This window comes from Amblyomma americanum, chromosome 8 (assembly GCF_052857255.1).
Source record: "Amblyomma americanum isolate KBUSLIRL-KWMA chromosome 8, ASM5285725v1, whole genome shotgun sequence".
Lineage (NCBI taxonomy): Eukaryota > Metazoa > Arthropoda > Arachnida > Ixodida > Ixodidae > Amblyomma > Amblyomma americanum.
In genome coordinates this window covers 25,879,018-25,903,334 of record NC_135504.1, presented here as the reverse complement: position 1 = coordinate 25,903,334, position 24,317 = coordinate 25,879,018, and the positions used below count along the sequence as shown (strand labels likewise).

General features: G+C 48.1%; 1 protein-coding gene across 2 annotated transcripts; it reads left to right on the top strand.

The window, feature by feature from the left end:
• Nucleotides 1-1,634: 1,634 nt before the first annotated feature.
• Nucleotides 1,635-21,368, top strand: LOC144100160 (myophilin-like). Of its 2 annotated transcripts, none has more exons than XM_077633185.1 (4): nucleotides 1,635-1,820; nucleotides 18,614-18,723; nucleotides 19,815-20,025; nucleotides 21,135-21,368. In XM_077633185.1, the coding sequence occupies exons 1-4, from the start codon at nucleotides 1,755-1,757 to the stop codon at nucleotides 21,327-21,329; spliced, it is 582 nt and encodes a 193-aa protein (XP_077489311.1). In that variant the 5' UTR covers nucleotides 1,635-1,754; the 3' UTR covers nucleotides 21,330-21,368. The 2 variants fall into 2 exon arrangements, with proteins under 2 accessions (XP_077489311.1, XP_077489312.1); XM_077633186.1 differs by having other exon boundaries at nucleotides 1,675-1,820; nucleotides 18,544-18,723.
• The last annotated feature ends 2,949 nt before the right edge of the window (nucleotides 21,369-24,317 follow it).

Below are 24,317 nucleotides of genomic sequence, written 5' to 3'. Positions count from 1 at the left end.
CACGCAGACAAGGCAAACCGAATCACCGCTGTTATTCGCTGGCTCTATTGTCTGCGGTTGCGTTCAAACAAAACCGTTCTCAAACGAACATTACTTCGTTTGTAATCATCCTTCCATCGCGTGATTGCAGCCAGTTTTTTCGTAGAGAAATGAAGTATACAAACGAGAAAGGAAAGTGTTGTTTCAGGCTTGACTGGTCGCACTCATAAGCAAGCCTTTCATGGAAACAAAAAGGAGAAATTAATTATTCGCCGGCTATGACTGTCTGCTGAAACTTCCTCAAACTAGAAGGTGGGAACAGCCTGGCACTTTCTTATCGGTGTGTTTGCAAATCGCAGCTTTCTTCTGCATTTCTTTATAATGTATTCATAGGACAGCGCTTGGGTTGATGCGAAAGAGTAATTATACGCCCTTATTTCGGAGTGTAAGCTTTCTTCAGTTAACTGTGTACTTTACACTAACGTTGTTCCCGTGTGTGTCCAAATGGTTATCTCTTGATGTCATAATGGCCATACCAATCATCAGTTAGCAGTAATCACTCATTACCATCCACCTGGGCGTTGTCATACGGCTACAAAGAAAAGTTACACGGCTTGCTCGCAAACTTTTCAGTAGAATAAAAATTGGTCCTGATCCGGGAATTGAACCCGGGATCACCTACCTGCCTGTCCGCGGCAGTCGCTCTATTAAATATACTAGCCGAGACATCAAGGAGATGGCAGGACTAAACCGAATTGATCTAGGGAACGCGCCGGGGAGCGGACATCGATGCGCCGTAGAATTTTTCAACCCGAAGCAAGTACGATGTCAGTCTGGTGTATTTTGAGGAGCCCCGGCCCTGTACAGTGCATTCCACTTAAGGAGCAATTACTAAACAATAGAGTTTCTAATGAGTAATTATTCTCTTGAAATCTTCCCAACCTTGGAGATTATTCTCCTAAATACATTGAGTTAAAACCATAACAATCCTCTTCATATCAAGGTCGCACTTCGATGGTTTAGGTAAACGATGAACAAGAACGAATTTTCCGTCATGATGACGTCAGCGCATGCTACTCGCTGCGACCGCCACGGTGTAGCATGACGGGCACAACAAACTGCACTCTTAAGTCGAGCAGCCCTGACCCTTGGCACCGCACCATGTTCGAGTTCTAGAAAGCCTAGGCTGTGTCAGCAGGGCGTCTAATATGATGACCCCTTCAAAATTGCGTAAGAGCCGTGCCAAGTTTAAACCCAAACAGAGGCCTAAGCAGCGGCTCAACCAGGGCGTGATACATGTTTCACGAACTTGGCCGCCGTCAAAACTCGAAGCCAACCACGCAGGCGAAGTAGCGCGAAAAAAAAAGCAGCAGCACAAAGTGCCCCGAATGTTTCGCAGGACAGCACGCGTTCGCTTATCCACGGGGCGCTATTTGTGTGCTTCGGCGCCCTCCCCAGACTCCGGCTGCTCTCCCCTAAAGCTTGTTGTTGTTCGCTTTACTTTTAAAATGAGCGGCCTTATTCATCCGCCTTCTAGCTTTGCCTCTTGTTTCTCTTTCTTTATCTTCGTTTCGCGCTCTTCGCTCCTGCACTAAGTTCTATTTCCGGCCCGCGCAAGTCGCCGGCCGCCCCTTCGTCGTCTGCCGCCAGCGCCCCTGGTGGAAAACCACCCACAGCTCGAGGAGAAACACGTCGTTCGCCCGATGATCTGCCTCGGACAGACGGAAGCGCAGGCGGTTTAGGCCTAGCGAGTCTCTCATCCCGTAATAACAGCCATGAGACAGCTCAAAAAGGCCGACATAGAGCAGAAGGAGTGGCAAGATGATCTGCAGCCGCATCAGGTAAGCGGGATTGTTTTTTTTTTCTTCGCACACTGCAGCGTTGGCTCGCGAAGCTGCAGGTGCTTCTGCTGGTGTCACGACGCGTCTCGTGGCATGATCGGCCGAGAACGTGGTTTCTAACAGGCTAGCGTGCTTGGCTGACCACGAGCGTAAAAGAGAGAAGCCAGGGACTTCCTATGGTTCACTATTCCGGTCACCTACGGGCGTTGACAGTGAAGTGCGCAGTTGCTTAAGAGGTCACATATACTAGAATTACTGTTTGCAGTGGTTACTGGTTGAAGTAGTTGAGGTGGTTGCTCGTTGAAGAATTACTGGTTAATCTCACGCTTAATAAGCAGACTGATGCCCCGAATTCACGAGCAGCTGTGAAACAGGGGCCACGAAGACGCTGTGCTGTGTGCGTTCGATCCCTTCATCAGTACGTTTAGGCAAGTACCGATTTAATTCAATACGGCATGCGGTGCCATTTGATCGGAGTCTGGAAAGCTAGAAGCATTGAGCCCTTTTTTTTCTGTGTGGTATGAATTCCTAGCTTTCCTATGAAATGCGCAGAATCTTTATTCAAACTTAACGCCGAAATGTCAAGGCAGTTCATACCTCTAGTCTTGTCTTACTAGCGTAGAAATTTGCGCCAGAAACTTATTTCAATAACGCGAGCAAGCTTCCGGTTGCCGTCATATGTTAACTGACTGATGTGCATAAGTGCTTGAACTGGTGAAATTTTTGCTGGTTAATTGTTCGAGTAAGCAATGTCTGCCCAGCCAGTTTCTCGAAAATTCACAAGTCATCCGTGTGCATCTTTCAAATCCCGATCCTAAACGTGTCTTTTTTATCAAAGCACGCGCAGATAATCAAACAGCTGAATGGGCTGTGCCGAGTGACGGAAACGCTCCTATAGTCGTGCGCATCCTTTTTTTTCTATCTTTTTTTTGTCCGACCAGTATTGGCGGTAACACATGCTATGCCCCCATGATTTTTATAGTGTTTCGTGTGTTTTATTCCCGTGCGGTCCTTGCGCGTGCTTCTGTCATCTCAATGCCGCTTCAAGCGTGCAATTCTTCTGTCATGTAGTTCGAAATGACGGTCATCTTTTGTCTACTTGTGCGACCTAGCTGACTGATTTGTAATCACGCCCCCCCCCCCCCCCCACCCCCCCACCCCCACCTCTCGTACGCTCGTCTCTGCTCTGCCGCCGTACATTCGTCTACGTCTGTTGTCGAAAACGGCTTGGCAATGCTTTGATGGGTGTGCCTAGCCTTTGTTTAGTGTGATGATCTGTCAGACAGCAGCAACGCGTGCAGGCTATAAGGCGTTTACTGTAACAACACGTGTGCCATTTTCTAGTTCAAGCTGTCTCTTCACAATAATTTGACACCTGTCTGCTAGATGGCACGGGTTTGGTTTAAGCACGAAGCCAGCAACACCAAAAAGACAGTTCTTGACTGCAGTGACCACCCAGCTGGCGCACAGACGTGTATATAACGTGTGACACATTTCAGCACTGCAAATAGAACTTACTCCTGCATAGATTTATCTATTGCATCACCTGGATTATAACTGCTTTGCTCATGGAATGTAATTCAATATCCTTTTGGCGGTGATCATTTCCTTCCCCGTCCTCCTGCATGCTTGAACTTTAAGCCCAACTAGTTGTGTCCGGCCTCCTCAGTGGAAATAAGGACAAGCCAAATGGGCCTTTTTAGAGAGCATACTATAATAGTATGTGAAGATTTGCTAAATTTAACTGTAGATAAATACAATACTACGATCGCCAAGGTAGTCATCGATGGAGCTTAATATATCAAACCCACCTTTCCAATGGGAACCTTCCAAAACGTTTGTACCGCAGTGGTGGCCTAGTGGTTTGAGCATCCGCCTCGTATGCGGGAGGTGCGGGGCACGACCTCCAGTGCCGCTGGGTACCCACCGGTGATACAATGGATACAACACTTCCTTGGCCTGGTGCTCTGCTTATTCATGGGGAAATGCTTGGGAAATGGGTCTCTGACCCCACCTTTAAACTAAAATACCTTGTACCATCGCGCTGTTTGCCCGCAGATGTTCTTGAGCCATTAAAAATTTCCTCTCATCGTCATGAAAACGTTCGTGGTGGAACAAAGACTGCCGCCAGATGAGGAAACCAGATTGCAGAATCACGTGAATTTGATCATTTTGAGAACATTTGTTTCGATATGAAAATGACGTTGCATCCTGGATAAAAACGGCCGTTCAATGTAACCTTACACTGGCCAAGTACAATAAGAAGTTCGCATTTTTGGCCGTGATAAAAAGCGAGTTCTTATAACTTGAAGAAAAATGCTGTGATTTTGCAGCTTTCTACACAGATGACTCCAAAACACATGACCGAGTTAGTGCAGCTGCTGCGTAGAAGGGTTCCATTATTCATGCCATTACCATTAACCCAAAAAGAAGTGAGTACACTGCTGGAATGGCATACTAAGGGCGCTAGAAATAATATGTAATAAAACAATAAAAAGGCTGCAATTCACACCAACTCGAGGAGCGCTATGACAGCAATTGTATCGAAACAAATAAATAAAAACCCTCTTTTACTGTGCATGTTCCAACAACTTGCGACACGTGGTTACAGCGTGCACTTCTGCTGGCTGGCAAGCCATGTTGGTATTCCAGGGAAGCAGCTTGTTGACTCCGTAGCAGGAAACGCAACTGTGTGCGATGCCGGCTATATGAAAGTTCCTTGCCAGGGCTTAAAGGGAACCATTAACCGAGCGCTGATGTCCAAATGGCAGCTCCAATGGAACCGCGAACAGGGTAACAAATTGCACCTGGTGAAACCAAAAATTAATTTCATTTCATTTTATTTACCTTAAAGGCCCCAAAAGAGGGGTGTTACATAAGGGGTTGCAACAATTAAAAGCACAGATTCACAATAACAGGAACGTTTTTACACTTTCAGCGAAAAGACTTGGGCAAGTGATGATGGCAACGTTGTTTGGAAGGCCGTTCCAGTCTGCGGCTGCACGAGGAAAGAAGGAATTAGAAAAAGTGACGGTGCGTGAGCGTGGACCGGCAACTTGTAGGTGATGGCTGGTGCGATGAGATATGCGTGCTGGGGGAAGAATATAAGGTGCGACGTGCATAGGGCTGTGGAAGAATTTGTGAAATAAAGACAGGCTGGCAAGGCGACGGCGGAGCGATAAGGGTGACAATCCGGATGCTGTTTTTAAGGAGGAAACGCTGATGTCATAAGAGTACGATGAATGAATGAAGCGAGCAGCGCGATTTTGACCAGATTCGAGGGCATTGATGAGGTAAGCTTGATGAGGATTCCAAATTGGCGATGCAAATTCTAGTTTAATAGTTCTAATTCATAGGACTGACGTCTCAAAAACAGATTTGACGAAGTCTTGCATTCAACTTCAAGACCACGAATCTGACACATACACCTAGCATACAAGTACTTTCTTTTGGGAGCTCAGCTGCCGGAATAGCCGCACTGCCATGGCCTGCTTTAAGACAAGGCCTGCTTTAAGACAAGGCCGCCGCAGTGGCTGAGTGGTTACGGCGCTCGGCTGCTGACCGGAAAGACGCGGGTTCGATCCCGGCTGCGGCGTTCGAATTTGGATGGGGGCGAAATTATAGAGGCCCGTGTACGGTGCGATGTCAGTGCACGTTAAAGAACCCCAGGTGGTTGAAATTTCCGGAGCCCTTCACTACGGCGTCTCTCATAGGCTGGATCGTTTTGGGACGTTAAACCCCCATAAACCAAACCAAACGTCCATGTTTAATGTCATTATACGAAAGTCACGGTGACGACAACGGTTGCTAGGCAGTCCAAAATGTCACTCAAATATAAACAGCGCTAGTGAGCACAGGATCTTGGCAATGTAGCTCAAATGTAATATTAAAGTTATTTTGCACAAAATAACTCTTCTTGCTTGACATGACGTCGCCCCGCCGCGGTGGCTCAGTGGTTAGGGCGCTCGACTACTGATCCGGAGTTCCCGGGCTCGAACCCGACCGCGGCGGCTGCGTTTTATGGAGGAAAAACGCTAAGGCGCCCGTGTGCTGTGCGATGTCAGTGCACATTAAAGATCCCCAGGTGGTCGAAATTATTCCGGAGCCCTCCACTACGGCACCTCTTGCTTTCTCCTTTCACTCCCTCCTTCATCCCTTCCCTTACGGCGCGGTTCAGGTGTCCAACGATATATGAGACAGATACTGCGCCATTTCTTTTCCCCAAAAACCAATTATTATTATTATTATTGACATGACGAAAAAGTAGCCATAAACTCGCCGGTCAGCACACAAGCCGAGAGCATCTGTCAGAAGTGCTGGTAAAAATGGCGCCGTTCGCATCAAAAATGCAGTAGAGATGCCTCACCTGACTGAAAGTCATGAATTAACCATTTGCTACTGGTTAGAAAGTTGTCACTAACAAAGATGCATGCTTTTCTGCGTGTGGAATGGGGACGACAATACGAATGAGTTGTGGCGAACACAGTAGGTCACGAATGGCAGTGAGGCTAATGCCATTAAATTTATGCGTGTGGCACCGCGTGAATGCCTTTAATTCTTGAGGAAGTAAGCACTTAATGGCATTAAATTTACCCGTGTGGCACGGGTATAACACAGAGTTGAATAAACATTGCTCTGGTGCTCTTTGGCCTTAGCCGCCTTTGCGCCACAGAACTCCCAACTAATTTATTGCCCTATTCGAGAGCTTACACCAGCACTTGAAGGATTTTTCAAAACTATTCTTGGTTCCTTTTTTACAAAATGTCAGCTGTCTGATCATAGTCGACTTGGTATTTAAGAGGGCTCACCACCTGCAAAGCAGCTCAGATATGAACTTTTTGCAGCCATAGATGGCAGCACTTACGCATCACCAAAAATGAGCTAAATTCTATTCCGCTGTAGGTATGTAAATCCCATTGTGACGCGAGAATGTATTAGTTCTTCCGCGTACGCAAAGAAGAGCTATTCGAGATTTGCCCAGGTGTTGACCGCGCCGGGAACAGCTCGAAGTACGGTAAACGCTGTCTAACACGACCGCGTCCTCAAAAAAAAAAACAGAAAAAAAGCGAGAGCTGACGCCGAAACAAGAACCATAACGTCACCTGTAATTTGCATATGCGTTTGCCTTTAGATACAAAAGTGTAGAATGACCATTCCGTTAGTCATGACACATGTCGCAGTGTACTGATAGGGAAACAGAAGCGCGCGCGCCAGATTTCCGCAGTAACTGAGTGCGGTCATTTAATGGCGACTAGCATTGTCATCTGATAATGCCATTCCCTAGAACGTCGCCATCCAAACCAATGAAGTCTAAAAAAAATTCTAGCAAAATCGTTCCGCGAACCGCGCGATAGAATACCGAAATTGGCGTGTAGGTAGGAGTCGCAGTTGGCGGCACAAAATAGCCCCCCCCCCCCCCTCCCCACGACGTGACAGTGGCAAAATACATATACTTACAATAAATTGAGATATTTTCTCCAACTAAAACTTTTAAAATAAAATAAAAAAAAGTCCCGACGCTTTAGAGTTGCCTTGGCTGCTTCTTCACGAGCAACAAGGGGTCAGTTCGATTAATAATAATAATAATTGGTTTGTTTTTTTTTTGGGGGGGGGGGAAGGAAATGGCGCAGTATCTGTCTCATATATCTTTGGACACCTGAACCGCGCCGTAAGGGAAGGGATAAAGGAGGGAGTGAAAGAAGAAAGGAAGAATAGGTGCCGTAGTGGAGGGCTCCGGAATAATTTCGACCACCTGGGGATCTTTAACGTGCACTGACATCGCACAGCACACGGGCGCCTTAGCGTTTCTCCTCCATAAAAACGCAGCCGCCGCGGTCGGGTTCGAACCCGGGAACTCCGGATCAGTAGTCGAGCGCTCTAACCACTGAGCCACCGCGGCGGGGTTTGCAAAAAGAGAATCGCCAACGGCTGCAGGCGCTCGCGGAAAAACCGACACTGGCTGGGTACCGCGAGTGCAAAAACAGCATCGGACCCGAAAAGATTTTTGACAACGGCCTTGGTAGCGCATTGCTGTTTGAGGCCCGTGCCGGAGCGCTGCGAACACTGGTGTACCGCCGTCGCTTCGATGCAACACCAGAAGCACGGGCAGTAATATGCCGAGCGTGTGGCGACGCGGAGGAGACCATCGAGCACCTGGTGATGTCGTGCCAGAGACTCCATCCGATGCCGACAGAGGGCACCACATTGCCACAGGCACTCGGGTTTCACAGTCCTGCAGTGGACGACGGAGACAGCTCCAAGGTCAAGAGCGAGGGGGTGCTGCGAACCAAGCGTCGACTAACACTTTGGTGGAGCATGGTGTCTAACCGCGCGAAACCGCAGAGTCGGACGTGAACGAGGTCGATGAGCGAACCCCCACACTCCCGAATTTAGCCTTTGCGTGTTTTTTTTCTTTTTGTGCGTTTTATCTTTCTCTCCTTGTGCGCTTCCATCTTGTTTTTTTGTTTTTGTTTTTGGTCCGGGTGCCCAACCTAGTGGTGCCCACCCGTTACAAAGGGCAAGGCCTCAAGTATCTATCTATCTATCTATAGTCTATCTATCTATCTATCTATCTATCTATCTATCTATCTATCTATCTATCTATCTATCTATCTATCTATCTATCTATCTATCTATCTATCTATCTATCTATCTATCTATCTATATCTATCTATATCTATCTATATATCTATCTATATCTATCTATATATCTATCTATATCTCTATATATCTATCTATATCTCTATATATCTATCTATATATCTATATATCTCTATCTATCTATATCTATCTATCTCTGTCTATCAATATCTATATATCTAGCTATCTATATCTATCCATATCTATCTATCATCTATCTATCTATCATCTATCTATCTATCATCTATGTAGCATCTATCATCTATCATCTATCTATCTATCTATCACGGTGGGGACGAGACAAAAATTTGGGGTCGGAATGCGGCGTTGGTGGTCGTGGTGGATGTTGCTATGAAGCGGGGAAGGGGGATACTGGTCCCGATGTATGTTGGCCCTTTGGGCATCACTTTTGGGGACCAGGGGTGGGGGGGGGATGCAGGGGGGGAGGGGACCGAGTATTTGTGAATGATGCGAAAGCGCGGAAGGGGGGGGGGGGGGGGGGAGTGCAGGGTGTAGGCTGTAAAGCCCCTCGAACTTGTAGGCTCGAGGTGTACGGCTGTGAGTCACGGTGCCGGTTTCCGAGGGATATGGTGGGGGTGACTGCAGGTGTCGTTTTCTTTTTTTACTTTTCTTTCTGCGAGCTGCGGAGCGGAGAGGTTGCTTCGTTGAGCGGCTTACGCTGTGTTCTGAGTGTTTCGCATACGCGTGGACTTGGGTAGCAGCTTTTTTCCGGTTGCTAGTTTCGGTTGCGACAGCTTCTTGGAAGTTGAATCTGTGCGCCTGTCAAAATGTTCAGTTTTCAAAGCATACCGACAGCTCGGCTACAACACACGGCCTTCGACTCCGGCCTCACTGGAATAATCCGCAGGTGCGGCGTGCCACCTGTTTTGCCAGCCACGTGTTTGCGAGGCTGTACGCGAACAAAAAGCGTACTCGTGGGCGCCTCTGAAACGGAGCGGAAGACACGCCATAATTATGTTCAGTAAGAGAGGAAAAGCCACAACGGCGATGCTCATCCAGATTTGGTGGTGGTAATAGTGGTTTATTTTAAAGAAAAAAGAAAATTAATGAAGGAAAAGAATGTTACCCGCCGCGGCAGTTGCTAATATCTTCCCTTATAAAAATGGTCTATAGACAGTCCGTAGATTTCTTATAGACTCTTTCGCATTCCTATAGGCTCCGTGCGCTGCAGTTTGGCGCGCGCGAGTGGCGCCACCTGGTTAACAGCGGTGGCGAAAGGCGGACGCAGCCAACGCAGCTCTCTGATTCCGTTTGCAGTGAGCGAGGCGAGCAGTGAGGTGTTTCGTCCGAAGGCGAAAACAAACTTGGATAATTATGGGTACCCTACCTACTGCTGTGTTTACTCAATGTCACAACAGGTATAAAAACACTGCAGTCAAGGTAGCAAATATATTTAAACGCTTTGCTTGGACATTGCGCATGCTCGCTCATGCACAGAGAGTGTGCCGGAAATGACTGCACTGTGGAATCAAATTCATGAGTGTGAACTGGGAAAGGGTTTACATTGACTGGGGTGTTTTGAATGCGATATCATTGGTAGGAGCTGCTTTATGTCTTTACGTAGAGCGAAGGAATGCGCACAGTCAGTCACAGGAAATGGTCTACGGTGAAGTTCTTGGAACTAGCATCTGAAGTTTAAGTCTTCGTTTGTTATGTTCATCGGTGGTTCAGCGTGTCAATTTTGTTTCTAGCTTTTTTTTCGTGAGTGTGGGTATGCAGTGGGAGCGACGTCGTTCTTTTGAGAGTGCTTATGTCGTTTTTCACATTGTTTCACCTATGCTTTTGCGTATTAATTCATCATTTTATTTCCTTCAGTGCTTTAAAATTTTGTATCTTTATTTGTTGCATTTATGAGATCTCAGGTCCCGTTCTGGACGAATAAACAGAAAAATAGAGAGTGGTTCAAATTTCTCTGTATATATTTCTTGGATTTCACATCACTAAACCTTTATTTCGGGAATTAATCTTTTGATTTTAATTGGTTTTATCGTCCCAATGCAACGCAGACTATAAGGGGCGCCATAGTAGGAGGTTCCAGATAATTGCAACCACTTGGGTTTCTTTAACGTGCACTGACATCGCACAGTACGCGGGCCTCTAGAACTTTGCCTTCAGCGAAATGCGACCGCCGCAACCAGGATCGAACACGAGTCATTTGGGTCAGCAGCTGAGCACCATAACCACTGAGCCACCGCGGCGGCCTTTTTATATTTTAGTATTTACCAAAAGAAAAATACGGCCAAATTAATTGATGTACTTGGAGTCTTCATGAAATTCCTGAAATGAAAGTCCTTTGGAAGATACTTAGGAAGAAACCCATCGTATTTTTGTAGGCTTAGAGCTATGCTTCTCTGAGAGGAATACACAAAGTGAAGCAGTGTCGACCCTGCAGGATATAGAGCACTATCATCTGATTTATATATGTGCTGCAAGTTTGCGTTTTTCGCAATTCTAGCCGCCATTCACATAGTCAATGCCACAGTTATGTAAATTACATAGCTGAATTCATTATTTGGGTCAGAGCCTTGTTTCTCAAACTGTAAAGGTACATAATTAATCTCAATAAGCTCAACTGCGCTGCCGGATATTGCAGAGCCGTCGGGAATGCAACACAACCATGGTTGCTTGGAATGAGTAATGAGGCCAACCTGAAAGCAATTGAAACGAAATGCAGCAGTAGTGGCGTCAAGGCTTTCAATGCGTTGAAATCCGCAGAGAAGCAGGCGTTGACTTAGAATGGCATCGCGGTCAGTGCGCGTCTGCTATACGGCCGGGCTGGCGCGAACGCATCGGGCATGGAGGAAGGCTCAGGGCCGCCAGGGCCAGTCTCGAGCGGGGCGCGCGCGCTCTCCCTTCGAGAGACCAGCCGTGACTGAGCGTCCGGTTAACGCGGCGAGTGCCACGAGGCGGCGCTGGCGACGTGGTCGCTGGTGGCGCCACCATACCAGCGCACGGAGCCCATAGGGCTTTCGTTTTGTCTGTTCATAGTCTATAGACTGTCTATAGACAAGTCTACTAAATGTGTGTATAGTCATAAATCTATAGATTGTCTATGGGCAGTCTATAGGATTTGTATTGCCTATAAATTATTCTCTAGGGATTGTCTATAGAGAGTCTACAGATTTTGTAGACGGAAGTCTATGGACCGTCTATGACTCTGTGAAGAAATTGACCATTTGCGGAGAAGTTTCTGCGCATGCGTGGTGAAGGCGCAGGCAGCGCCCTCTCTGGGCGGTTTGGTTTTTGGTTGGAAAACATGAGCCGGCCGTGCATTCCTGCACTGTAGTGCGACGACATATGTGACCTGTTAACTTCCACGTAACTGACATGTAACTGCAACGCGATTTATCTAAGCTAATCACGTGTTTTGCAACAGCGAGACTTGTCCGTAATAAAGGCCGCGACGGCATACAAGGCGCAAAATACGAACCCGTTGATGGGGCCAGTAATGCACACATCCAGCACGTCAAGCGGCCAAGGTGCAGCCGTTTGCAACCCGTTCATGAAGCAGACGGACTATATCAAATATAATGTGTGTTGCGCGCTCCAAACACGGCGCACTAAATATAGTGCAATAAACACACACGGAGATTCTGCGTACATGAGTAAAATTTTTGATTTATTCCTCTCATTAGAAGAGCTTGAGGAAGACTCCAAGACGAGACAATACTGACTTTATCCTTAGCATCCTGCAAAGTTTATAAGCCGCGACAAAAATGAGTCAGGAACCGCGTTTACATGAATGCAGCACCTCGAAAGAGTCCACGGCGAGGTCCAGCGTAGTGTGACAATATAAGCACGGAGAGTCGCGTTCCCGACGAAGATCCAGCTTTTCCAAGTTCTTGTAGCCTCGGACCAAGAACTTAAGTGAGTCGACTTTGTTCACAGAGCAGGGAGAGAGCGACAACGCCCGCAGGCGGGGCAGCGCCGAGCCCCAGGTCAATCAAGCAGGAGTCACAAGCAAAATGAAAGTTCGTTAGGTTCAGCTCGGTCACGCCGATTAGACAAGTAGCCAAGAACAATTGTAGCGGTTTCATATGTGAGTAACTGGCGCTCAGTGCTGGGTAAGGGTGCCTTGGGGACTGAGAAAAGAGCCAGCGGGACTGACCTTACGTCTTTCCAAAGTTAAGGCTCCAAGACTGCTTGGAGAAGGTGGCTGGGTCCTTCAGTGTCGACTTCTACGAACACGGCGACACTCCGGATATTTCGAGGCGGAAGTTCATTGTGTAACAGCGTGGAAAGGCAGACAACAGTCCAATATGGTGGCGACTTGAGGGCGTAGTAGACGGTGATATCAATTACTTCAAAGCTGTGCAAAATTGGGTAGGACGTCCAGACGCCGGCAGTGCGCTGCTCTGCAGGCGCCAAAACCCATTCCTACGGATACGAAAACTCTGCCAGTCCCGGCCGTAAATGCATGAGCTGCACGCACGCTTCGTGGCCTGGAATGTCTTCCACTGCTTTGCGGACGGCGTGAACGTGAAGGCGCTGCAGCTGGCCGCACTTGTGGAGGACTAGTTTCAAGAAGGCGGCGTTTCGGCGTGTGTCTACCACCTCGACGTACGTTTCTTCCAGGTCGATTCCTCATGACTCCGACACGACGGCCATCTCCAGAAAGGCGTTGCCCAACCACGATTCGTAGTGGCGCTCTTTGTGAAGAGTCCACTGCAGCTTCTTCGGTTTTCTGAGGTTCAGGAGCAAACGAAACAACTTTATGGGCTCGACGACGCAGCCCACAACGTCCAAATCTTTGAGATTTCGGCAAGTAGCTGTTCAGCAAGGCACGGCACGGCAGAGCTGGGCAGCTTGAGAGACGCAGTGTCTGCAGATGGCGCGAAAGTAGGCGTCGAGGGAATTCGTCCAGCCTTCTCGCGTCCGCGTCACTGTTGAACGTCAGCGTGCGGACGATTCTTGCCTGCAGTGCTACGTCCTTGAGGCAGGGGGCTGCTTGGGCAAAGGCACGGAGAGAGACTCCGTCAAGCAGGCTGAGTATTTCTTCCCAAAAGACGTCCGGCAGAGAGTCGATGAGCACCATGGCGCGGGGCAGTTGTGATATGCTGGGGAATTTTTCTCCACCAAGCTCCCTCGGATGAACGAGATGGGTAGAAGTCTTCGCAGTGACGACCAGCGTCTCATCCGTAAGAATTTAAGGATGTCACACTTGCAGTACAGTATCACTGATTGCTAATGCAGTTGCGAAAAGTACGCGGGGATTGCAGAGAGAGAGAGAGAGAGTGGTTCTGTGGTGAAAGAAGAAGTGTGGTATCTCAGCACCTACAAAAGAAAAGGGGATTGGGTTAGGAAGGTTGGGGGGGGGGGGGGGGCAGGCATGGAAAGGAGGGTGTAAAAAAGGGAGGTTAGAGGCCTCAAGGAAGGCGAGGTGGCAGCCGAAGGTGGGTCTGGTGACATGTTTCATGTGATGGATTGTAAGGGCTGGGCAGGTACACAAGCGGTGCTTGAGCGCCTCGTCACTGCTTCGTGGCGGTCCAACACTCTTCAGGACGAAGTCCGAGGAGGAGGGTACACTCACCGAGGAGCATCTTGGTGATTGCAATGCAGGACGGTAGCTATTGTGGAAAACCTGGTTTCCGCTATGTCCCTCTGCGGCCGACCGTCACGGTCAGCGGCAGCTTCCAGCAGGGCGGTGGTGTAATCAGCTCCCTCATAGGGGAAGCGGTGATGATGGTGATAATGCGCGTAGCTGTTCCTTTTGTCCTTTTCCGGGTACAAATACAAGCTGCAAATACAAATACAAGCTACGGGAAATTTGGGATATTGTAAACTATACTGTCATGAACATATTGATGGGAATGATTTAAGTTCCGACGCGTAGCAAATTCTTGCTTTTAAAGTTTGTTTTGCACTCATACCTAGTTAAGGCTGGCATAGAGAAGCCTAAAACTACGAAAACTACCGAGGAGGGATCTGCATATATATTGATTATGGTGCAATCTTTCGATATTCGTTTATCTGCATCCTAGGCGGAAAAGAACAAAAGAAACCAGAACAAGGGCCGCACAGCTTTATAGAGGTGGTTAGTTACACTCAAATAGCAGTTATGGAATATCATTGCGTATGTTACGTGCAGTCAGGTCGTGGAACACGACAGCTTTTGTAAGAACGAAACTAGTTCCTCTCGACAACTGGGAGCATTGCACTGAAATATTTGCAGTGCTTTGTACTGCCTGCGTAGCAGTGTCTGTCGTCGGGCAGGGTAAAAATTTTGCGTATGCTCATGAACAAAACAATTTAAAATTTCAAAACACGAGCCAGCAGTGCGTTATCAATAAATCCTGTTTCGAGGTCTTTGTCGATTGCCAAGACTCTATCTGGCATGTGTTACTTTGTAGCGGAATGAATCTTAGGCCACTGGTGAAAAGTTAGCTTTTGCACCTGGAATGAGGGCAACGGCTTGAACCCTCAGCTGTACACACAAACAGCAACAGTGCAGTTTTAGGAAGCCGGAGCATATACGTTTCACCGATCCCACGCAAATTTGTTCCAAGACCACCGCTCTTCGCAGCTTTCACGACGTGTGTGTCTTCACTAGAGCATGCGGCTGGCGTCGAATCTAGGGAAACGTGCCGGACGAGTAGCAAGATGCTTTAGCAAGGCACAACCCTAGGAATTGCCCATTGCAGTTGGTTTTGTTTTGAATATGAGACCGTAATTTCTAGCCAAGTCCAGCTTTCATAGACACATTACTTTGAATTTTGAGAGAAACGTGGATTATAAAATATTGTTATGACCACATTGATGGGAACGGTCTAAACTTCCGACGCATAGCAAAATCTTGCTTCTAAAGTTTGTTCTCCGCTCGTTCAGAGTTGTTAAGGCAGGCATAGAGAAGCCTAAAACAACAAAACATACCGAGGAGGGTTCCGCAGATATATTGATTATGGTGCAAACTTCCTGTATTTATTTATCTATTTAGAAAATGAAATTTTTGTACAATTCGATATGTGCATCAATATTGGACCCATGGAGAGGGGCTAGTTTTGGGTTCATCACAGTAAAATACAACATAATCGCAGCACGCGGACACGAACACTTCTATTCATAAAATTAAAATAAGAAATTCACAACATTTTCAGGGAAAATACACGAATATAAACAAAACATACTTCCAAAACATTTTAATCTCCGTCAAACCATTCACACCGTAACTTCATATTTTCATCAGAGCTGTTTTGAGGGAATCTATGAAGTTTGTTTTCGTTTTAACATCAATATAGGAATGCCGTCCCAAATTAAAGCTCCATTGAACTCTTATAATTTTTGCCCGTAAGTACTGTGACCACGGATAAATTGAAATGATTGACGCTAGCTGCGCTGTCTAGCTTAGGACATTTGAAACTACTATTTTGAAGTGGGTCATTGAGCTATAACATTTTATGAACTGTCTGGGCTACCATTAAAGTATACATGGAATGGAAAGGTAAAATGCCGATGGATTTGAAAAGCTGTTTGCTAGACTCAGTATATACTATTTTGAATCGATGATGATTCTTATCGCTCTCTTCGTCAACGGGACTACAGGTTCGAGATATGTGGGATACGTGTTACCCCACGACTCTATGTAGTAATTAGCTGGCTTTGTATAAGAGCAAAGTAGAGTGTCCGGAGTATAAAAAAAATTGAAGCATTATTGCGCTTGCAATAAAATATGGCAGCTTATAGGCTAGCTTTGAGCAATCTTCGCATATTGCTTTGAGCAATATGCTAAAAACTTGCGTTCGTACACAAAGCCCTCTTCAAAAAATGCGCTTTTCTAGAATTTTTGTGTACGTTCCGCGATAAATGTTGTGCAAGTGCGGCGCGGACTCCACATCGACGCATAAAAAGGCGGAAATATAAGAGAGAATTGTCACCATAATAAGAGTGTAAAGATGGTATACTTACCGCTCTTATCTGATGCCTGAATGCAAAAATCTTGAACTGTAGTCAGCCGCACTTTCACCTTACAGCCTCCCCGATCTCTCACATTCCTCCAAAGAACACGAATCAGCAACTCGCTTCCGACGATGTGGGAAATGGTGTAGCTTTGCTTAAGCTAGTTCCTGCATGAGCTGCGTGTGCTCCCCCCCCCCCCCTCTCCTCATCCTTACATGCTACGTGATTAAATACCCTTTCGATGGAGGCGAAATTCAAGAGGCCCGTGTGTGTTGCGATGTCAGTGCACGTTAATGAACCCCAGGTGGTCGAAATTATCCAGAGCCCTTCACTACGGCGTCCCCTCATAGCCTGAGTCGCTTTGGGACGTTAAGCCCCCATAAACCAAACCAAACCTTCACGCACAGCGCCCACCCAAAGGGTCCGAGGTTCAGCCCCGGGGTGGCGACGCCCGCTCTCCGGCAATGCTCCTTGTTTTCATCGAAGAGGCCGCAAATCAACATCGGACACACACCCTCGCCACTCAGGTTGCACAGCTGGTCCTCTCTTGTGCGTTCTCCAATTCTGGAAAGAGTTTGTCTTGCCGTCGCTGCAACGTTGATCGCTGCTGTCATCACCGCCACCTATCCTGCTGCTGTCTTCACCAAGGTCGGGCCCGATCCTTCGCGTATCGCACCCGTGTCAGTGCTGGAGTCTACCAATTTCCGCCACATGGCACAACCCGGGAGTAGTACAACCGCCAAGCCAGCGGCCTTCAGGCATGACACTTGAACCGCGTCTCTCCCGGCACACGAGGGGTTATCGAAGTGCGCGACACCAGCGCTAAGCCTTTTTAGACTCCGGCGATGACCCCCCCCCCCTCCCCCCCCAACCGTGCACTTGCCGCCCACGCGTTCAGATGGCTTGTTTGTCGCTGCCCCCGCACGGTGCAATGATTCTGAAGCGGCTCGGTTCCTTCTTCAGAGCTGACAGCGGGAAGTCCGGCACTGTATCGAAAGTTCGCTGCTTTCTGACAGCACACTCACTGAAGACGAAAGCTTTACAAGCTAGAAAAGGTCAGAAAGTTGACATGCAGATATCGCCACAACCGGCCGTTTTCGCATGCGATCTGTGCTTCGTCAAGACAGCTTTCTTCACTGATCCCTGAGGCTGGGTTGCAGCGCTATTCACTCCCGAACAGTGACCACGGAGTCCTCTGTCTTGACGTCACATGTTATAGTCGGGTGATGGGAAAATTATTGCATCCACCTTTCTGAACAATAAATGCGTTTTTTTTTCTGACGAACAAACATCATACGTCCAGAAAGATCCACAGCATCGATCTTGATAAAGTCGGGAGGGCGCTGTCCTCATTGTCCATTTCAATAAATGAAACATAATGAGAGGGGAAAGAGGAAGGTTGGAGGCGGAGAGGGGATCGTTTGTGCTTAGGGAAAGAGAAGAGTGAAAGTGAGAGGCTGTGAGAAGATGCACTAAAAGCTGGCACAGGAGACCAGAAAATACGTGGCATGCGTCTGCCTCTCGCAAGCGTATGCCCATTCGTTTCTTGTCTGCTTCACCCAGCTATGTATCAGGTTGCTCCGCAGCGTGTTATACGCGGAAAGTGAGGAAGGCACGAATCCGAAACTAAGGCCTCACCTATAACAGAAAACGCTAACAGTCTATATACATCTCAACCCCCCCCCTCACCCCCCCTCAGCCCAAGCGACCCGGGAGCCTGAGTCACTGCGGTCGGATTCATATCTCTATACTCCTTTTCCACCACTTCCGGAATGCCAGCTGACACCCGTGAAGCAGCCCGAGCTAATTCCGAAACATCGAGTTTGTTTTGTTTCGTTTTCTTTTTCAATTAAATCTTGAATGGAGAGACTGACTCCATTTCGTCTATAAGTGAAAACGTCCCAACATGCCTACATCGAGTGTAGCTGAAGTTGACTTTGTTTTCGCGACAATGAAGTTGTCAAGGGGGTTGACGAAAAGGCACTAATATGTCCATGTTTCAACCTCCTGTAACATGAGACACATTATACAGAGCGTGGCAAAAAAGAAAAGTCACAAAATATACATACAGGTGCATGCAAAAGCTCATTCGGTATATACAGTAGATATAGCTCACAGTAATTATTATATATGGTTAAACAAATCACTTAATTACAAGCGCGGTGGGCAGAACATGCAGAATCATCAAGGGTAGCACTGGGCGCCCCTCCTGATGCTCATCCCATGCACCCACTGCGCAGCGCGACAACACCAAGGAGAGCCAGATCCTGATGTGGATCTGGAACTGCCTCGAGATGGTCAGCTGCCTCGACTACGACCAGTTCCTCAAGGACGGAGTGGCATTGTGCAAGTAAGCCATATCTCACTCTCATCACTCGTGGTGTTATAACCACGCAAGTGGAAAGAACTGCATTTTGACTGCACATGCAGGCCATGTAATGAAGTCAGAGAAAACGCTCCGAATCTGTTCAGACAGCCTTACCAGTTGAATGGACTTACAATGAGAGCATGACACCATTAACTCCCCAAATCATGGCACACGCCACGGCACATGGCGCACGGTTTGAAAACCAAAGTTTGTACAACTGAAAACATTCAACGCCATTCAGAAAAAAAAAGTGCATTTCATGGCAAATCAAAGCAAGCATCCGAGAAAGTTGACAGTAAATAACTGAGGCATCAAACACCAAAAAATACACACAAGTATACAAAAAGTAGTGAGGCGTTGGCTGTAAGGAAATACTATACATGAATTGCTCGTTTCGGCTTCAGGATAAGCACGTAACTACCGTCCACTTTGCGATAACGTAGTTTTCTACTTCTGCAATGCGTGCATACGAAGTAAATTCTGTACGATTTGCTTTAACCGCATGAGCATACAAAGTACGCATGGCCTCCGCACTTCGCGAAACTCTGCCGCCGAGAGTCGGCGAGAATCGGCGCGTGTTAAAGCACCCCAAATGTCCTAATTTAATCCGAAGTCCTCCACTTAAACGATGCAGTCTACGATGTGGCTTCAACGTCGCCGAAAAATTGCGGAGGGTGCACTTAAGACTACTCCCGTGCTTTTAATGCGAAATCAGTTTTCTTTTTATTCTTATTTGTGTATTTTTAATCGTTTATCTCTTCCTTTCTGCAGGCACACCTACTCATTAACATAAGGCATTAGGTGTAAGGCAACCAATATACAGTAGGTACATCTTTGCTTGCCACGAAGCAACGCTGTTTTGGGCTGTGTGCTCGCCTCGCAGTCTGAAAGTCCTGGGTTCGATTCCCTGCACATTCGGAAGAAATTTTATTTTTTGTTTTGATACCACGGTGACGTCGTCTGGGATTTTTCCTGACCCCTTCAGCGGTCAACGACGATAACGGCAGGTTTCGTTGCCGAAGAGTCATGCATAATGCTTTCGCATTAAAAAGCACCTCGCACGTGCTGCGCAGGCTGATGAACCACCTCCGGCCTGGCTCGGTGAACATGGAGGAAGTGAGCGCCGGCAGCGACTTCCGCCAGAAGCGGCGAAACATTGAACTATTCCTGCGCGCCGCCAAGGCGTACGGCGTCGAGGAGAGACTGCTCTTCCAGCCCGACGACCTGCTCTTGATGCGACACCTGCCGAAGGTGACGCGGTGCATCTACGCCCTCGGAAAGCTGGTACGCTGTATGCCAGGTGTATCGGGAAAGAGTTTCGAAAATTTTATTTTTTTTTTATTTTTACCCGCCGCGGCGGTTCAGTGCGCTCGGCCACTGATCCGGAGTTCCCGGGTTCGAACCCGACCGCTGCGGCCGCGTTTCGGTGGAGGCGAAACGCTAAGGCGCCCGTGTGCTGTGCGATGTCAGTGCATGTTAAAGATCCCCAGGTGGTCGAAATTATTCCGGAGCCCTCCACTACGGCACCTCTTTCTTCCTTTCTTCTTTCACTTCCTCCTTTATCCCTTCCCTTACGGCGCGGTTCAGGTGTCCGCCGATATGTGAAAATTTTCAAAGAGGCTTTTTGGGGTAAAAATGTGGCTTTTGCGGCATACTATCACCAGTGTTTGCGGACACGGGAAAGCCAAATTTAGAGCTCGCCACCGTGTCGGGCACGCTCAATTACGGCTGGACATCGATTTTGGTCCACGTTAACCGAGGTCAATCTGCCAAAGTCAATCTATTACTATGCTGTGCTTCTCAAGGTTGAACCAAGGCCAAATCAGCCACGGAATAGTGAGCGACGTTTGCGCTGAGTAGAGCTACCGCTCTAAAATTGGACGGAGTTCTCCTATAAGTCCCCCTTCGAGTCTGCCAACGCCCCAGCTTGCACACATGTCCACCCCTTATGCAATGCGCATCCGAGGGACAAATAAATGAAATGTAAAGACAGACAGTCGCAGCCACCTTCTTTCCGAACTCTGCCGCCATCGATGACGGCTCCCTTGGCGTCCACCCTAACGTGTGGTTTGGTTTGGTTTGGTTTATAGGGATTTAACGTCCCAAAGCGACTCAGGCTATGAGAGACGCCGTAGTGAAGGGCTCCGAAAATTTACACCACCTGGGGTTCTTTAACGTGCACTGACATCGCACAGCACACGGGCCTCTAGAATTTCGCCTCTATCGAAATTCCACCGCCGTGGCCGGGATCGAACCCGCGTCTTTCGGGCCAGCAGCCGAGCGCCATAGCCACTCAGACACCGCGGCGGCTCCAAACGGGTGAGAAAGTTGCGAAGAGCATCCACCCAAGCGCGGCTGTGGCCTGCCCGTTCAGTCACGCGTCGTCCTTGCAGGTTGACGAGGATTCCGGCTACTCGGGCCCCAAGCTGGGCGAGGAGCCCTACGACCCGGTGAACGCCGCCGCGGGCAGGCGCCGGGGTGGCATGCCCATCGGAGACGACATCTACGTGGCACACGTCAACGTGCGTGACGTCATCCGCCGGCTGCCGTCGCTGGTCGAGGGCGAGGACGTCATCTCCGTCGGCTGACACCAGACTGAGACGCTAAATAAATGGTCTAATCATTTACACACCTGCCGTCTGCGCATTCGTACAGGATGTGTTTCAGGGTGTCTCATTTTTTAGTCCGTGATTTCAAATTTAAAAGCCAGTGAAATATACGCTCGCCTCGCCTCCGCTTTCAGGGTGAGGACAACCTTTGTACCACCCCTCGCCGCCGTTTCCCCTCGCAGCGACATGTTGGGTCACACGCGCCGATCGCGTATACTCAACACCCTCTAAATAGAGGGTGTTGGTATACTGCGCGCCATGCACGCGGAGTCGTTTTTGTGCGGTTGCGTGGCGACTGCAATGATGCGAATAAACTGGAAATTGACGCTACATGATTGTTTCGCTCGTGGCAGCAATGTTCTGCCAGTTTTGAATATTTTTTTTCCATGATGCAGTCGCTGGGAATGCACGCCGATCGAAAAGTTATGACTGGCCGCTGCGTTCCCCTCTCACTGGCTACACTGAAAAAGAGCCTGCGGTTATTGTCGCCTCCTTCGTAGTCGTAATTTACAGGTCGCCGAATGCTGTTGGATTATGCTACATTTGCTGTTCTAACGTAAAAACTGTTTACTAGATCCCAAGTTTCTCAGGTATGCCAGCAGCGCGGAGGATGATCTGCCGAACATAACTATTTTTTGCGTGGTTAACACCCGCTTGTCCAACATTAACTGGGATGACTTTGTCTTATTACTCCGCCATATGTAAAGGATTCCAAGCAGTAATAGGAAATTTCTTTTCCAAACGATCCGTCGCCACACTCTTCTGGGGCGGACAACTGAGGACATGTCTGAAACAATACGTTCATATTTTCTCGTTTGCTGAAAAGGCTTGTTCCGAAAAAAAAATTATGCACATGGTCAGAGTTTTCTTCTGAATAGTGTTGAATAAACGTAGATTGATAGTACGATGCGACACCTTGCTGATTATTCAACAAGACATCTGCCGTTTTTATTGGTTTTTCTTAGAAATAATTTAAAAGAAACGGTTCAGTGAAATTTATATTTGAATAAGGCAACATAGCAGCAACAAATTTCAGCTGCTTAGTACACAAAGACGTTAGTTTATCCTTCTGGTCAAAGCATGAAGGAAAAACAATAAAAGCGACCGATTCACAAAGAAACCTGAAAGATTCAACTCTAGATTATGGCTTCATTTCAATGCCACTATTCACGCCAAACTCAACTAAGGGGAGTCGGAGCAACACAGACCGCTTCAGCGGAATTGACCATTTGCGGAGAAGTTTCTGCGCATGCGTGGTGAAGGCGCAGGCAGCGCCCTCTCTGGGCGGTTTGGTTTTTGGTTGGAAAACATGAGCCAGCCGTGCATTCCTGCGCTGTAGTGCGACGACTGATGTGAGCTGTAACTTCCACGGAACTGACATGTAACTGCAACGCGATTTATCTAAGCTAACCACGTGTTTTGCAACAGCGAGACTTGTACGTAATAAAGGCCGCGACGACATACAAGGCGCAAAAGACGAACCCGTTGATGGGGCCAGTAATGCGCACATCCAGCACGTTTCGAAACGGGTGTTGCTGCTTTATTTCGCGCTTACTGCCGAGTACACACGGCTCGGTTGTTCTAGAAGAGTTTTGCCACCGACGCAGGAAAACCGAATGATATATACTAGTATGAACATTCACCATTAATGCTACAATGTGCTTCCTGAACAGCGGGAGCACGGCCGAGCGCAGCCTCGCGTATATCCGCGCATTCTAACGCTCCCGCGGCCCGTGAGCACGCAAAGCAACGCTCTGCCGTATCAGCACGAGCCGGGATTGAGATAGTACAACGGGTCCTTTAATAATCAGCTAAGTGTGCCCTGAGGCAAAAGGTGTTGTGTTAAGTTAGCAGAAACTCCGGCCCTATCAAGGAAGCGCAAACGTAAACGTCGGTGTGCATTAGGAAAGTGCATCCGATTATACTGTCACACTCGGCCGCGCATAGGCGCACATTCACGCACATTTTCACTTGGTCATTCGGCGCTCCGTTGAGGTAGCAGAGTGCAGGTATTGCCACACATGGTCGTTTTTCAGGTTACAACGCGAAAATAATCCGCTACACCCTGTTTCTAAAAACGGAAATGGGATGTTCTCCTCTTCCATCATACTCTTTCGTTAGCTGACACACGTTTCCGGCCAATAAACAACACTAAAACAACAAAACAAGCGCACGTGAGCTGCTGAACGCTGCCTTGCGCATGCTTGCTCGAGAGCCCCTTTCCAACCAAAGGTACCGGCGGAGCTTCTCTGTTTGCACGACAGGCGGCGCTCGCTTTTCCGCAAATGGTCAATTGTCTGCTCCAGTTGCCAAAAGGCGCTCGCTTGCCGCCTTACTCCATAGTCGCTGGCCAAGGCAGTAGACCTCTCATTAGGTACTGGTCCGGGCTAGTTGCAGTAAGTGGTTTTATTAAAATAATAAAAAGGAAGGAAGATATTTCTGCTAGCCCCGGCATCTGCCATCGATACCGAAGCACCTGAGCTGGGGCAGCGGAAATAAAGGACAGCAGACAGAATGGAGAAATGAAATGAAAGAGGTGAAGGGACAGGAGGAGAGGATTTGACTCATGTTGAGCAGAAAGACGCGCGGCAGGCAAGCTCTCATCCCCGCTGCTGTCATCAAAAAAGAGAAAAAAAAAGTAAGCTCCAGGACATGCCTGCCCAGAAGCACGCGTGACGAATTTTACTAATCTCGTGGCTATACGTGACGGCAACCAAAGTAGCATATTTTCCCCAGTAGGGATTTACTGAAAAGCGACGCCAAAAATAAGGCGCCTCTCGACTACAGTGTAATTCGTCACGCATGCTCTCTTCCTTACTGACGCGCTTAAGGTAGGTACAGCGCCGGGATATTCGGGGTGAACTGGCGCCAAGAAGTAGATGAGGCGAGAGGGGGAGGGGGTTTCCGAAAAAAAGAGTTCCGAAAAAGTGAGGTTGAAGGTGCATTTTGTACCGAGGCGTCTCTAAT